Here is a 17,386-nt window from a genome sequence, read left to right as displayed (position 1 = left end):
CAAAATGATGAGTGGTTTTTCAACTTCATAGTGAACCACAAGAAAGAAAGAAAAGGAAGAAAGAAAGACAGAAAGAAAGAAAGAAAGAAAGAAAGAAAGAAAGAAAGAAAGAAAAGACAATTGAAAGTTCCTGATTTACTGGAGAAAAACAAAGAGAGAAAATTGCCTATAATTTCAATGCAAGCCACAGTGCCACGTTGTGGACAAATTTTTGCTTGAGCCTTAATCTTCAGTTTTTCTTCTACATCCTCTATTAATCTTCTACATAACAATTTTAATGGTTATCACCGTCTTGACATGATATATGCCATTCTCATAAGGTCTTTAGAGTCAAGGCACAATAATATGTCCAATCTCTTGAATATTATTCAGAGCACAGTCAACAGAGAATAAAACTAATATAGTCTTGTGGAGACTGATAACAATGAGGAAACTGATATAACACCATGCACAGCCAGAGCTGCACACAGACATCTAAGGAAGAACATGCTACACATCTTTAACTGATCCAGTAAACAATGTCATTACTGAAGGAGCATATATTGTGTGCATTGTATACATACAGACAATATTCTGTTTTCAATGCCATTTGACCCATGACATAAATACCTGCTGAAATCTGATAACGGTGCTCATCAGTTTGCAGAAATGTGTAGGAGTTTCCCTTGGGGCAAAACAGAAGGATTCTTGGTATTGTTGTTGCATGACATTAATGAGCGTTTAACAGGAAACTCTTGAACTGACTGTGTTGATTTGCTATACTTTAATGCTAAAATGCATAAATGATAAAAAATTCTAATACAACAGCGCGAAATACAACAGCACCAGTTTGTGTAAATGTATAAGGCATTTGTGTGTGTGTGTGTGTGTGTGTGTGTGTGTGTGTGTGTGTGCTTGTGAGGGTGAGAGAAAGAGAGAGAGAGAGAGAGAGAACCCGAAGAGCTTTTATACTCTTTCACCCAACTGTAAAACATGCCACTGCAGTAGGTGTTAAAACCACAAGACAGAGTAAACTGTCAGTTTTGCATGCCAGTGATGAAACAGTATCCTCTCAACATTCAGCATTAAAATGATAAAATGGTGAAGATCTCTTTCATTAAACTGTGCATAAATTTCATGGCATTGCCTTTCTGTGTCAGTAAAATCAAATTAAGCAAACAAAGGACAAAAATTGCAATTGTAAGAATGTGTGTGACAGAGGCCACTGGACCTTCACAGCAGCTACTGTAAGGGTATCGCTATGAAATAAACAAATGTGGGTTTGTGACTGATAAACTTATAAATAGATGACATTTCAGGATTTAGATAGATAGATAGATAGATACATAGATACATAGATAATTCATAATAAATTAGCAATTCAGCCATTCACTTGTTTATCGTATTTTTGGTTTCTTATCATGTGTTTTGAGTTTTATTCACTTTTACCACTGATGATGTAAAACATAAAGACTGGACTTCCCCTTTTGTCAGGTGGCTTTTGGGCAGCTGAACTATATTACTGAAAAAATAAACTGAATTAGTCTCACAGATGGCTCTTCCTGTAGCAGATGAAAGTATCTACAGGTGGCTTTAGTTCTATTAATACTCCAAGGTGGATTCTGTAACTGAAAAAAGCACATTGTGTCACATCTGCTTCACGAGCATCCACAAATAGATATAACAACATTGTCAGTGCATACAATTTGTTACCATTTCATTTTGCATGCCGATAAAAGCCCTTGTATGCCAATCTCTCTCTGTCTCTCTCTCTCTCTCTCACATGCACACACACACACACACACACACACACACACACACACACACACACACAGACAGACAGACAGAGAGAGAGAGAGGGAGAGAGAGAGAGGGAGAGGGAGAAATTAGTGCCAAAAACCACATCCTGTGGGCAAAAAGAACAGAGAGGTTGCTAAAACAGAGTGTTGTTAAGACACTTAATTCCATCACTCCTGAAAAAAACTGAAGACTGAAAAAAACTCAATCTCAAGAAAATATGTGATTAAGTAAGAAATTAACTTAGATGTCACACACACACACACACACACACACACACACACACACACACACACACACACACACTGTGTATTTCCTTTGATTTGAATTTGATTTTGCATATCTATCTTTGAATAATGCTATTGACCTCCTGCTCCTCTAATTTTTGTTTGTTATTAGTTTTGCAGCTACAAATGCCATGTTTCTACTGCTATCCCATATTGATGATAGAACTGGAGATTCTTATGAATTGGTTTACTCAACAACTTTTTTTTTCTTTTTTTTCTTTTTTTTTTTTTTGTTCCAGTATCGTGGTTGCCCGGTGCTTTGCTGAGACAGCTAATTAACAGGTGTTTTAAAGGACAGAGAGGGGCTGTCTCTGTTTTTTCTTCATGGACGCTTTCTTCTTCATATTTTTACGACAGAAACACAGGAAGTTGTGTCAGTCACTATGGTTACGCATACAGAACATTCGATTCTCACTATCGTCTCACTCTTTAGAGAAGAACGAGGTCCATGCTACACACTGCGAGAGCAGATCTAGGTTTTCAGTGCTGCCATGCAAAAAAAATCAGCACTGAGGCGTTTATTTTGAAAAAGTAAAAGTACGGTAAGCAACCATTTCCGCTGTGATTGTATATTAGGTCTTAATGAAAGTATTTTTGGAATATATGAGAACTCTCATGGTAAATTTCAGAATTTCTCATTTGTGGCCACATTTATTTATATGTTTGTTTGTTTACATGAGAGTTGTCTTATTTTTAACATTGATTCCCAGTTCTGTTACTATATCATTGTAATATTAATAATTATGATGATGATGATGATGATGATAAAAGCTCTGCAGCTGATAATAATAATAATAATAATAATAATAATAATAATAATAATAATAATAATAATAGTACTACTACTACTACTACTACTACTAATAATAATAGCTTGTTTCAAAATGGTGCAAAGCAAAAAAGCTGGGGTAAAGCAAAGTGTAAATAATGGCAAAGGCGACTGTGTGTACTGGTTGTGCTGGGAGCATCATGGCTGACTGAAACAGGATAGTGAACTGAGTAAATATGACATTTAAAATGCAGTTCTTCTGTAATGTTACATACTTGACACAGCTCACCATATCAACAGGCATTAGATGCAGACTGTAAAAGTAATACCAAATACCAGTAAACTTCATTTTCATACAGAATTTTTAAACTCTTGCCTGAAATAGCTTTTCCACTTATTAGCGTCTTGATCTTTGTCAAAGAACAGACTGCTCCGGATGTGCTGGAAACACAGGAAGCAGATTTCTTTGCAGCTCAGACCCTGCAGATTGTGGCCATGACTGGACTGCAACTTTAGGGTCGCCTATTGTTTGTAAGCTTTGATGATTGACATAGAGTTTCCTTGAAATACACAAGGTTAGGACAGTCATAGGCTTCCTTTACAGTGTAGGGCTAGACCCACAGATTAATTAAAATGACACTCAATACATACATAGAAATCATGGTTAGATTGTACTGTTCATATGAACCGCAGAGTTTCTGCACTAAACCATCATAAAAAAAAAAAGAAAAAAAAAAGAAAGAAAAGAAAAACAACAACAACAAAAACTGTTAGACGTGTTTGCTCATCCATTTCCTCAGTGAAACCTTGTGTTGATTCAAGTGGCTGGCCATGAGTTCCTTGATGAAATAGTAACACCTCTGTTTTTCCACAGATCGCGGTTGTCTCTTCATCAACCTAATGGCTGAGTTGTCGGTAAACATCAGCAATGACTCTGTCATCAGCCTCACTCCCAGTTGCAACAATTTATATAACCACCGCAATGAAGCGCGGATTCTCATGCCTCTGCATTATGTTATAGTCTTTGTTGTGGGGTTGCTGGGCAACGTGTTAGCTCTTTATGTAATCTGGCCAAATTTGAAGAAGCTCAACTCCACTACTCTGTACTCTGCCCATCTAGTGGTGTCGGATATCTTGTTCACGTTGTCATTGCCATTGCGTGTGATGTACTACGCGCTTGGCTTCCACTGGCCACTGGGGGATGGACTATGTAAATTCACAGCACTTTTATTCTATATCAACACCTATGCCGGCGTTAACTTCATGACCTGCTTGAGTGTGGATCGTTTCATCGCTGTCGTGCTGCCGCTACGTTGCGCCCGGTTCCGAAAGGTGAAGAACGTCCGCTACATCTGTGCAGCTGTGTGGGTGCTTGTACTTATGCAAACATTGCCTTTGCTCTCCATGCCCCTGACAAACGTGGAAGACGATGGCTATGTAACTTGCATGGAGTATCCAAACTTTGAAAACGTCGAGAACCTGCCTGTCATGCTAATCGGCGCTGTGATCTTAGGTTACGGTATCCCGCTTGTCATCATTCTTGGGTGTTACTCAGTGTTATGCTTTAAACTGCGTATGACAGCCAAGGCTAACCCCCTATCTGAGAAGTCAGGTTGTAACCGGAAGGCCATTGGAGTGATCTGCTGTGTAATTCTAGTATTTGTAATGTGCTACAGCCCCTATCACATTGATTTATTACAGTACATGATCCGGAAATTGATCGGTCATCCAGACTGTGATGAGTTGCATGCCTTCCAGATCTCTCTACACGTCACCGTCTGCCTAATGAATTTCAACTCCTGTTTGGACCCCTTCATCTACTTCTTTGCCTGCAAGGGCTACAAAAAGAAAGTGCTGAAGTTGCTGAAGAGGCAGGTGAGTGTGTCCTTCTCCAGTGTGGCCAGGACTTCCCATGAAGCTTCATCCAGAGACATGATTGGCGGTGAGAGGATCAACATGAGCAGCAGGTTGAGAAGCAGTGTAATGATGGACTAAATGATGGACTCCACTCAGATTCTATTTCAAACAGCAGAAACGGGATAAATTCTGGAAACCTTGTTCAGTATCAGGGCCATCACAGATGGGTGTGTCAGATCTTAGATCAGAACCTAGAGGAACGATGTTTCTATTCAACATGCATCACAGACTCTGGGAAAGAAAAAAAAAACAACAACAAGGAACCAAATGGATCTGTGCTCCAAATCTGACTCTGTACAGCAGCGAGAACAGGTGACAAATGTGCTCCCATAGACAGTTTTTTGTTCTTTTTTTGTTGATCTCTTGACCCTTAATGTGCCTTGGGAGGTTAGAAACAGCCCGGTGACCTGTTTTTCAAAATGTAAATATTGGTGTAAATATTTCCATGTGTTGGGCTGCTTTTTCTGTTTCCGTAGGAAAAAAAAGAAATATTTCAGTGAGTTTTAATCAACCTGGCTGCTTTAGACAATGGAAAATATGAGGCTGTTCTTTTTTCATTTCCTTTTTCTAAATGAAAAAAACAAAACACAAAACATAGAAGCATGGAGGAGAAACTCATGTCATCTACAATCAGTGAGGTCTTTCAGAGCTGTTTATATTAGAGTGTTGTGAACTCTTCTTTAAGTGGCTTTTTAACTGTATCTCTCATAGCCAAAATATCATCCTCTCCTATTTTAGGACAAGGTTTTCAGGAATAGTGCCACTCTCTCTCGTTGAGTTTATATAGTGGTGTTAAATCAAAGCTCTTTATTCCGACTCTGAATTTAACAATCTGCAAAAGAGAAACAAAACCTAGAACTTTGGAAACAGGAAAAGCAGAGGAATAGAGGTCACTGAAAAAAGTTTGTGAAATTTTGTTTATTAAAACAAAACAAAACAACAACAACAACAACAACAACAAAAATAACTCGTCAAGCCAGTAGACCAGACGCCCTCTGAGGAAGAGTCAGAAAACAGAAATAAGCAGTTTGGTAGGAGGAGGAGAGCTGTGAAAGATAAGGGTAAAAATGATAATAAAGTTGTTGAGATAACTTGAAAAGATCTTTGTGGGCTTAGATGTAGTGGAAAAACAAAAAAAAAGCAGGCAACGAATTGGTCTTTGAAGTTGCATGATTAAAAATAAGCAACAATATTGCAGTGTGTTGCAGAAAGCTATTTAAATATGACAGTTTAATATTATTTACATATCTCCCATTTAATTAGTGCTTGGGATAAACATGTGGAATTCGAAAACTGCAGGAGTTTGTACTATACAGTTTTTGGTACTAGCCTGTATCGGATTGTTATTTTGTTCCAAGACCACAAGAGGGAAGCATAACACAGTAGATAAATGATGGATAATCTGGCCCTCTGTTAGGTGTTGCACCATGATGCCAAATCATGCATACAAAAGAACATTGTAGCAGATTAAAATTGCCACACTATTTTGTTGTCAAAAAGTGTATTATCTTGAAATACCTGATCTACTGATTTTGGAATATTTCTGACTGGGGTTATACAGGTGTGACATAATTAATTGTAATTTTTAATTTTTCTTTCCCAAAATGAATAATCTCTGCTAGTATTGTATTCTTGAAACGAATGTAAATTAAATCTAATTATTTTTTTTGTGAGAAAAGCAGTGGTATTTTTTTTTACCCAAAATAACCTTACAATGGGTTAAGCCTTTCCAACTAGGGAACTCAATTTTTCTACTGAAAAGAGCAGCATTATCAACCAAAAAAGCTAGATGACCAGGTTTACTGCCCTACATGTTCTTTTTGTTTGTAATTCAGCACTTTGATACACTTAATTGTCAGAGAGAGGCAAAACCATAGCTTCAATGTGACTATGATGGAAAAGTAGGCCTACAACATTGTCCTTCATTATGACACACACACACACACAAAACCACTACCACTGTTTTTAAAGTGCTTTGTCAATGTGCTGCAAATTTAAAGAGCCACAGGAAAGGCTGGTATATTACTGAATCTTACATCAAGTGATGTTGTGGTGAAATCTGTCACACTGAAGAACATAATGCAGTATGTCATAAATAATGTGATGTCTGTCTGCCCCCTGTGCTAAAGACAATGTCAGTCAAGGATAGACTTCTTAACTATTAGGGATACAACCTCAGAGAGCACATGGCTAGGAAACTGCTCACCAGCTGGAATTTTTCCTGACTGCAAGATTTGTTGTTTCAGGTGTTTTAAGGGCATGTTCCTTGCACTGTCCACCATCATATGGACTATGATCTGACAAACTGTTGACAATCTGTTCTATTTATTTTGCCAGTTTGTTATGCTTTAAAGCATTAGGGTCCAGAAGATGTTAATTCAGCACAACCACTTTTCTTTTCCAGGATTTGAAGTTTGTTCAGTTTTGAATTATGTCCTTTCATCAGGACTCTTGTTGTTGGGTTTGTTGTTGTTGTTGTTGTTCTTCTTCTTCTTCTGAATCTCTGAGTTCCTACTAGTCCTCTGGGGGATCTGGGTCCTTGTGAAGGATGTGTCCACTTCCAGGCAGAGTTGTTTCGCTGAGGTTTGCTGCCTTGTGTGTTCCAGGCAGGCATTCTAAGTGTTTGCTTAGGTCCAGGGAATGGCTCCCCAGGGCTCTGATATCTACTGGGATGAATTGGACCTTCACATTCCAAACCTTTCGCCTTTCAAGCCACAGGTCTTGGTATTCACCACTTTTCTCCTGATGCTTGTTTGAGACATGTCTGCCATCAGGAGCTGCAATGTTAATGACTTTTGCTTTTCTGGTTTTCTTGTTGATCATTCTGATGTCTGGCTGGCTTGCAGGAATCTCCCTGTTGGTTCCGATTTCCATGCCCCACAGGATTTTTATCCTCTCAGTAGGGGTGTGCGATATTGACAAAAAATGATATCTCGATATTTTCTGGGATTTTGTCGATAACGATACGTAGACGATGTTTTGCATCCTTCAAAAATGTGTTTGTAAAAGTCTTATATGGTACTAGCTCACTCTTGTTACTGGGATATTAATTGTTGCTTACTAATGATATTAATGGAAACAACACATTTAAGGAAAACAGGTGTTATTTATTTACTTAAAACTGAAATATTAAGTACAAAAACATTAAAAGCACCATTACAAGTGTTACTGAGATCAAACAGTGCAAGTATGAGTAAACCATTTCAAAGTGGCATACAGGATTTACCTAAATTCTTCATATACTGTGTGGTGGTTAGTTCAGAGATGGTGAAAGAAGTTTTGAGCAACATCCGTCTTTTCAAAGCCAAACCACCTCCATGCCAGTGAGGATGATCCACATCTAGCAATTAAATCTAACAACGTAGACTGGCTGGTGGGGTCTGCATTTTGTCTCTTGCCGCTGTTTGTTCACTCATTTTTAATTTCAGTCATGCATTTTTAGGCAGTTACTTTAGCTTAACTTGTGGTGTGGTGACCATGTCGGCCTGTCCTAGCACTACTGCATGCACTCTCAATCCGCACGTGCATGAGTATATCCTAAAAGGCTATATGACGCAGTGAATGTGTGGACTCTCAAGGCAGGTTTTTGCATACTTGATAATGTCAGCTCACATATCCTTAAAACAACAATTAAGATATTATAGTAGACGATACATATCGCACACCCCTACATCTCAGTCTCTGTCACATGGCTTTTGATGTACAGGGATCTGGCAGTCCTCGCAGATGCTCCCATGTACAAGTGCTGTGACACTTGTGCATCTTCAAGTACTCTGTGCAGGTGATCTCCTGGCACCCTGTAAGGAGTAGGGTGACTATCTCAATCTATTCCTTGCACAATCTACCCTTTGAGTTTCATGTGACCTTCAGCATTTCTGCTCTGTTGTACTTGGTGTTCAGTTCCTGATCTTGTGCTGCAGTGATGAGAGCTTCCGGTGATGCCTTGAGACTAGCTTCCCTCCTCCATCTGTGTGCCCATTCCACATTTGTTTGTTCCTCTCTCTGGCGTTGGAACAGCCCATGCAGGGTGTTCTCTCTCCACATCTAGTGGTGTCTTCCCTTTGGTCTCTATTCGAGGCTTTGGCACCTTTGTCTGGTCTCCTGTTCATCCCTCCAGGGTGAAATGCTTGAATGATTGTGTTCCAATCTTGCTTAGGCCATATGTACTCAGCCAGAATGATTTCCTCTGCTCTGATGGCTGTCTTAATGAGGCCTCTTCTTCTTTGGTCCTAGGTTACATAGAGTTAGTGGATTTCTGCCTTTGTGACTGTCTTCTTGTCCTCTTCTAACAGATTTTCATGATGTTGCCGTACTTTAAGAAAGCGGACGGGTGACGCGGCTTTCAAAATAGTATCATGGTATTTCAGAGTATTTTTGCGATAACAAAATGAATGATAATAGGAAAACTTGAATATGCGTCATTACATCCCAACATTACTCCAGACCATAGTATACTTAAAGAGTATGGCTGAACTGGAGTAATTTTTTTTGTCATTTGATTTTTTTTGCATCTTTAGTCACTTGTGCATATGTCATAACATCATGATATGAAAAATTCGTATTGTCTTTGAAATTATATCGGTATTATCATTAACGGTATTAAATCCCCACCCCCCCACTCTTTGATACCTGTAGCTATTCTTGACATCCTCTTCTTCCTTAATGCATCCCTCTTCCAATTTCATTCCATCATTACTGGTGATATTGCCACACTTGATGATGAGCCCAGCACCTTTGTCTAGTCTGAACATTATTTTGATGTCGTATGAGATTATCTTCACTGTCCAGATCAAGGAACTGATTTCATGTGCTAGTCTTCCATGCAGTCTGATGTCATCTATGTACGTTTGATGTTGTATCTTCCTTCCTGACGGCAGCTTGTATCGTACACTTGGTTTTAAAATGCTTCTTAGGTGATGGGATCACAAGTGAACAGCCGAGACACATTGCTGTTTACAGCTGTGTCTATCATGCTTCTCCAAGGTATCCAGCTGACCACTTGTGTTCGGATTCTGCTACTGCTACCTCAGTTTCGCTAGAAGGTTATTACGTTTGTCTCTGTTTGGAACGCATCAGGACACATTAGCGTTTACACTACAAAAGATATGTGGTCAAATTCATCGCAGACCACCTCGGCAAGTGGTTTGAGTGATCGGATCAGAATGCATTTTGGTGGTCATTTACACTTGTATTTAGCGCTGTCCACTTGTGATCCTATCGCCCAAGACGCATTTTAAAACCAAGTGTAAACGGGGTCAAAGGGATTTGGTGCCTTACAAGGGCCAAGTGTTCTAACCATTCTGCTATTCTTCTTCTTCTTCTTCTTCTTCTTCTTCTTCTTCTTCTTCTTCTTCTTCTTCTTCTTCTTTTTCTTCTTCTCAGTATTAGTATTATCATCATAAGTGGTAGCTGTGTCAAGAGTTCCTATGCCACTTTATTTGCACAAATCCACATAATTATGTTTAGCCTTTTGTAGATAACATACATAGTAGTTAAACAAACACGTCCCTTCACCCTGCCCTCGCTGATGTTTTCCTTTTTAAATCAGACAGTTCTGTTGTCCATAAACAATCCTCAGGGATGTAACTCTCTCTCTCTCTCTGTACTTTAGCGTGAGTTTTCACTGAAAACTGTCTGTCAAGATTACACTGTGCAGTGCAGAAGCAATTCAGTGTTCTTTAGTACATTCAGTAGCTAAAAACAAAATTCTTCTTGAGTGTAGTTTGAAATGAACCATCAGTCTCATTTGCCACTCAAACCTGCTAGAAAGGTTGAGCCAACTTTAACAGTCATGAAAAAGATGTTGTAACTGCACACATTTGAATAAGAAGAACAACACTGGGATACATCAAAGCAGGTTAAAATCCAAGGTTCCAGACTAGGCTCTCCTTATTTGTCTCATTTGCTACATATGTGCTCATTTGTTACATATGTGAGGTTTTTGTGTAGGTTGACCCATAAGCAGGTGTCCTAAATAGAATTTGAGACAATTGTCCATGGACAGTTTTTTATAAGTACTGCCTTGTCAAAAAAAAAAAAAAAAAATCAGCATGAATCAAGAGGAAGTTGAGACTGAAGATGATGCAATCTTCACTCTGACCTTCTTTTTTGCTTTTGTTTTTGTTCCTGTTTTGCATGTGCCACAGCATGTAATGTGATGAGTGCTAACAGGCTGAAGTTCAAGAGAGAAATTCTTACTTTAATGGTATTGGTCTGAACTGTATCTGTTTGCCTAATCTTCACACATACTCATTACAGTCTAGCAAAGTACTCCTCTGTGCTGATAGTGATTGTCCATGTGCTGATGTTGACATGAAATTCCCCTTTGGGGGGGGAATTCTAGCCAGCTATCATTGCTGTCTAAAGGCCATATCATTACACAACGTTACCACCAAAACTGTTGTATGGAACTAATATGGTCCACCTCTCAAATGGGCATACTCAGTGGAATCTTTACATATAGAAGACCCCACTTATTTCTGTGATAACAGATGCCTGCTGTTATGGTTATACCATTTGTAGGCTTTACTGATCCCCAGGCCAACAGACTGGTGGAGCGCTTTTACCAGGTCTTTAAGTAGATGGTAAAGAGGATGCTGGGTTAGAATAGCTCCATTTGAGGTGTTGTCAAATTTATTTATCACCAGCCAAAAAGTGCAGTAACAGGCTCCACCAGTATGTCCTATGGGGTCTCTTGGTTGTAATCAGTAGGTGAATTGCAGGGAGATGTTAGCAAAATGACCAAAATGCATCACCCTTCTTAACCTGCCATCCCCCTATATATATATATATATATATATATATATATATATATATATATATATATATATATATAAACAGTAGTGTCAGTGACCATTGGATCCCCCCCCCCATTGTCCATTGGGCCATCCTTCCTGTTACAAAAATAAAATCACCTACTGGTTGTAATAAAGGAAAGATTGGAAATAGTAATCATCATCCACCCAAACTGCAGTTTTGTACCATTACAAAATATAAGTGCTCTGTATACTATTTTTAATCTAGCATGTGATGAATACAGTGCTTGTGGATGTTCTCTTGGTACTGTCTGTGGGTGTCACAGCCTGAGAAAAAAAAAGTACTGAGAGAAAATAAAGTGTGAGTGAAAATTTGTCATAAGAAGTGGTTTTGTCGTCATAAGGGCTTTGCTCCAACGCAGATGTAGAGAACAGCATGTGGTGGGTGAGACTGTCCATGACAGTATGGAGAATATGAACGAGTGCACAAAAGTGTCAATGACAAGCTTTTGACTCAGTTCCATTTTAGGTTCAGTCATATTGATACCTCTGAACATATCTTGCTGTTGTCCTGCCACCATACTGCAAAGTTAGTCTTCAGTGGAGCACATACATTTTATGTGATCACATTGGTGCCGGTAGATAACATCTGAGCCATAATAGTGCCAATGAGTGAACGTGAACATCTTAAGTTTTTCCCTGCTGCAATGGGTGAAAACTCTTATTAAAATCTATAATATCTTATAATCTAATATTTATAATTTCTGCTTAAGATAGTATGCTTTTTTTAAAAAATTCCCTAAAGGCATTTGTATGTATAATAACCAAAGTTCTCTTTGATCTATGACAGACCTGTATATCTTCTTCAAAGTTGTGAATGGTATTAACAAAGTTAAAGCAGGCTGTGATCAGGACAACACCTAAATTGTCTTTGTTAGAATAAGATGTCAAGTCAAAATAGAAAAGGTGTAATCAGAAACAATATTTACACACCTACTATTGAGTAGGCTGAGTAGAGGGTCTTGAAGATAACCCATCAAAATACCATTTCCTATAAGTATGTTCTGCCATCTTTGATCATGCCTCTTGTAGAAAGGCATTATTTCCTGTTTATACCACACCAGCTCAACATCCTGCTTTTAATTAAAACTCTTCAACACCAGATGTCTTCTGTTGCTACCTGCTGTACTATACTCCCATGAGAGTTAATGTTGCATTGCAGACCCTAGTTTTCCAATCAACAATCAGCCAAGAACATGTCAGCTTTTTTGCCTATCAATGTTGAAGAGATTTTCATGCTGCAGACATCTCTTTTTCAAGTGGGTGCAACTGCAAGCTTAGCTATTTATTCAAACCAAAAAAAAAACGTTCTGTTTAGGCGACACAGGAAGTAAAGGGGCTTCTGTTTAACCAGAAAAAAAAAACGAGTTAAAATAACAGCCTAGATGACTTCCGTTTTTTCAGCTTGCATTTGTGACAGCAAAAGGACTCGCTACCACATCACTTGAATTCTTCATACAGGTCTCAGGGCACTGGCAGTGTCAACAACAGAATGAGAGCATAGATAACTGAGGTAAGAGTCTTTGCTTATGTGTGTCCGATAACAAAGCTCTTAAAATGTCTTGATGCGAGATTTACTCAGAAACTCAACTGTAACTGTTAGGAAGTGATATATCTCTAGTCTATCATCCTTTATGCAATATATTTGACCCTTAAAACTCTACGTCAGCTGCTTTAATCATTTTCAGACGTGTTTCAAAATGTAACATAACATGGGCTGGTTCTGAACTTTTTGATATCAATTGCACCCATCAGTAAAGGCCATTAAAAGATCAAAGGTGGAGTCTCAGTTACTCATTTACAGTAAACAGTCACAGGATTTCCAGACAGATAGATATAATCAACAGAAGAGATGTTCAGATTTTCACTTCTACTTCTCTTTGTTCATTCTTCCTCTTTTGTGTCTCAGATTTATGGTTTAATTCCTTTTTCTCTCAAAATGTTTTTGCTTTCAAAACTAGGCTGAAATATTATATATATACGTGTATATATATATATACATATATATATATATATATATATATTTTTTTTTTGGTCTGTGTGTGTATATATATATATATTAGACATTAGACAGTTTTTCACAGTGAGCCTTTTTGATCATCCTTTCATTTTTTTCACAAGTTTAGCTTTAGCACTAAGGCGTTCCCATTAGTTTTCACTGCCTTGTTACTGTCAAATTTGTTCTGGTTACTGTATTTCATATCTAGTGCCACTGTCTTCTTATTTCCCCAAACCTATCAGGTAAATCATAATGGATCAGAACATCAAGTCTCTGGATGTTACAACTCTGGCCAATGGGTCTGGAGATCTGTACCCTAAGGAATTCAGGATGGCTGGATTAGTCTTCTATTGTATTATCTTCATAATTGGGATAATGGTCAACCTTACTGCCCTTTGGGTCTTTGCTCTGACCACCAAAAGAAGGAGTTCTGTTTCCATTTACATGATAAATGTAGCTATAGTGGATTTGATTTTCATCCTTTTGCTGCCCTTCCGCATGGTCTATTACAATGAGAACCGCTGGCACTTTGGGGACATGTTTTGCAGGATTAACGCTGCACTAACTATGTTCTACCCCTGCATAGCTCTGTGGTTGTTTGCGCTCATCAGCGCAGACCGGTATGTAGCCATTGTGCAACCACGACACAGCAAGGAGCTGAAGAGTGTGCGAAAAGCTGTTGTGTCCTGTGTTGGGGTTTGGATTATGACACTGGGGGCAACAGTACCCCTTCTTTTCCCCGACAATGGCCTCGATCAGATGTACAATTACACCACTTGTGTCAAGATGCAAGACATCATCTACCTTCAACCTGACAACCCTGTCAATTTTGCTAGGCTCATCTTCTTCTTCTTGGTGCCGATTCTGATCATGGTAGGTTGCTATATCATCATTGTGGATAACCTCATCCACGGCCGTACGTCCAAACTTAAGCCAAAAGTGAAGCAGAAATCCATTCGCATAATCGTCACGCTCATCATACAGATTCTAGTGTGCTTTGTACCCTACCACATCTGCCTTGTCTTCCTGCTCCTGAAGAGAAGTGATGAAGACTATAGTACCTGGGGTGCAGTCACGACCTTCCTGATGAACATGAGCACAGTGCTGGACATCATCCTCTATTACATTGTGTCTAAGCAGTTCCAGGACCGGGTAATCAGTGTCATTTTTTACCGTAACTACTTGAGGAGTGTGCGAAGGAAGAGCCACCATACCGGAAGTGTACGTTCCCTCAGCAACCTTACCAGTGCCATGATTTGAGAAGGCTCAAAAGCCTTTTGGACTATTCTTTTGAAATAGCAAACTGTTACATAGGAAGACAGGGACTTCTGAAAGAAGTACTACGATAAACCATGTACATAGATGTTAATATGGGCTGTAGTGTACAGTTAGGCCTAAACACTGGTCACATGATTGAGTAATACAAAGACAACAGACAACAAAGTTTTCATTTGAATCTGTTATTTTAGGATTATAAGTGAAGTATTGCTGTACAGGCCATTTCACAAACAACATGTTTTCATTTTTGTTCAGTCTTCCAGAAGCTTTTAGAAACTCTTGTTTGTTAGGACTCTAATCTTTTCATTTTACCAGTACATATATATTTTTAACTTCTGTGCTGGCATCTATGTGCACTGACTAACAATTCAAATTAATTCAATTTTTTTTTTAATGTACCGCAGGCCATGACATGCAAGTTTGTTACGTTTATCAGTTCTAAAATTTGAGAATTGTTTGGAAATTCTGCTCTGCACTGTATAGACCCAGGTAGTACACGAAATGGCAAACATTAGTACTATCAATTTGAATTAGATTCACTTTAAAACATTTTGAGCAAATTAAATGTTTGAAATATGTTTTAAATACACCCAAAATATTTAGCCATAATACATAATACACTCCAGTCTCACTTCTGATGTACTGTATTTTGGCTTTCTCATGATATTTACATACACTGTGTGTATACAGACAATGGATGGCGCCATAATAAAGGATTAGACTGCAGAGTCCCACAAAACTGTTATGTCAGTGTATTGCAGCCAGGTAGCGCTATGTCTTAGCAACATTTCAGTGGAGCTGATCCAAGATGAGTTTCTAGTGTACATACTCTAAAAGAGCCTTTTAATTTGAATTGACCTTTCAGTGTGGTATGTTCCTTTTTAGTGGTTTTATCTGTTTTTACTCTTTTAAAAATAAACTCTGCACTTTCCTTTAAATGCAAAGAAGCCAATTAAAAAAAAAAAAAGATTATCTGACCTACAAAAAAGGGGGGAAAAAAGAGAAAAAAAACTCCCAGAGAGACTAAATTGGGTAAAAATGAGAATAGAGGGTTAAAAGTGAGCATCAAGCAAGGAGATTTAAGAGTACACTATGTGGAGATGTTACTGTATGGAGACAAATGATTAAAAAACCCCCCAAAAAACCAGGAGACCTCATGTGTTATTGTTGACATATCAGTGAGACAGTGCCAGAGGAGCTGGCACAGTTAGACTAGTCTGTAATCCTCCGAGGGCTTCCGCTGAAGCTTATTCTAAGACACAGTAATGGTAAATGTGAGGAAATAAATAGTTTGTTTGCAGGTGACAAGGTCTTAACAACAAAGGACCTATATTTTACCGTAGTCTTGATGTAAAACAATGGAATATTTCTTTCTTTCTTTCTTTCTTTCTTTCTTTCTTTCTTTCTTTCTTTCTGTCTTTCTCAGAAGCTCATGTGTAACTTGTTGAACACAATAATGAAGAGGCAAAGCAACACTTAAACCTTTGTCTACCAGGAGAATTTGAAATGTTCTTTAGCTGATTTGTGAGTATTAAACTGCACCCTGGGAGACATAGTATGAATTGACTGCTGACCAAAACCTGCGTGATACACCTACAGTCTGATCAACAGTATCAGATGCTACACACACAAAATTAAAAACACTATTTAAAGATTGTTCACAAAGTGTCAGCGTTGCTCATTACTGGAGCAACAATCAGCCGAATTAGCTGGGATTCAGTAATACAATTAGCACTGAGACAGATTGCTGTCCTTACTCAATGCCAGAATACCTCACCTGATACACTTTAAAGGAAACTTTACGCCATTTGATGGAGACTGACACTCAAAACAATTAAAGAGTCATGTCCAGCCTATGATGAATTATCGGAAAGCTTTCTGGGTAATTTAGAATCTTCATAACAAGTGCTTTTGTCACAGAAAAATTAATGGAAACAAGATTGTCTTTCATTTGAGCTGATTTAGCCGCCCCGGCAGCCAGCTGCTCCTCTCCGGGAATAAACCAGTCAGCTCTAAACAAAGCGAAGTGAAACTACCTTTTTTCCGCCACTCGTGTCACAAACAAATCAGCCAGCACGCATAACGGCCATCTGTTTGTTATTTGATATGTGTGAATACATGTTGTAATGACTTTGTTTGTGAATCAGTCAGTGCACTGGAACACACAAGAGCTCTCCAAGTGCCGGAGTGTTCAAAGCTAATCATATAATTGGACACAATAGTCAATGACAAATGGAATTGCACAGAACCAGCCAGCTGGGGAGTGAATATGTAATCATTGTAAAATCATATCATTTTTGCATATTTGAGGACAGCTTAATAGAGTTTGCTTGTCAGCACACTATCAAGTAATGATCAGAGAAGCTCTGGTAATATTTATTTTTTGAATATTGCTCAGTATGACTCCAGTGTATCGAAAAGAACGGATAGAGTGTTGTGTCTATGCATTTTCTGTTAATATGTATATTTACTGTGGTGTGGGATTCCTAGGGTTCATTAGATGCCATCTCAGAGCTGAATTCAGAAACCATACAAAGAAAGACAG

The 17,386-nt window shown here is 38.5% G+C and overlaps 2 protein-coding genes across 2 annotated transcripts; both read left to right on the top strand.

The window, feature by feature from the left end:
• The first annotated feature begins 3,732 nt into the window (after positions 1-3,732).
• gpr183a (G protein-coupled receptor 183a) lies at positions 3,733-4,827 on the top strand. The gene has a single exon (XM_030787195.1). The coding sequence runs from the start codon at positions 3,733-3,735 to the stop codon at positions 4,825-4,827; it is 1,095 nt and encodes a 364-aa protein (XP_030643055.1).
• A 7,490-nt stretch (positions 4,828-12,317) lies between these two features.
• gpr18 (G protein-coupled receptor 18) lies at positions 12,318-14,823 on the top strand. Its single transcript, XM_030787311.1, has 2 exons — positions 12,318-12,333; positions 13,871-14,823. Exons 1-2 carry the CDS (start codon positions 12,318-12,320, stop codon positions 14,821-14,823), a joined length of 969 nt encoding a protein of 322 aa, XP_030643171.1.
• Positions 14,824-17,386: the final 2,563 nt, after the last annotated feature.

Source organism: Chanos chanos, chromosome 10 (genome assembly GCF_902362185.1).
Source record: "Chanos chanos chromosome 10, fChaCha1.1, whole genome shotgun sequence".
Classification (NCBI taxonomy): Eukaryota; Metazoa; Chordata; class Actinopteri; order Gonorynchiformes; family Chanidae; genus Chanos; species Chanos chanos.
The sequence above is the reverse complement of the archived record's forward strand: the minus strand, read 5'-3'. Positions and strand labels throughout refer to the sequence as shown.

What these genes read in the sequence shown, in the direction of transcription:
- gpr183a (XM_030787195.1), top strand. Translation starts at nt 3,733, where the DNA reads ATGGCTGAGTTGTCGGTAAACATCAGCAATGACTCTGTCATCAGCCTC.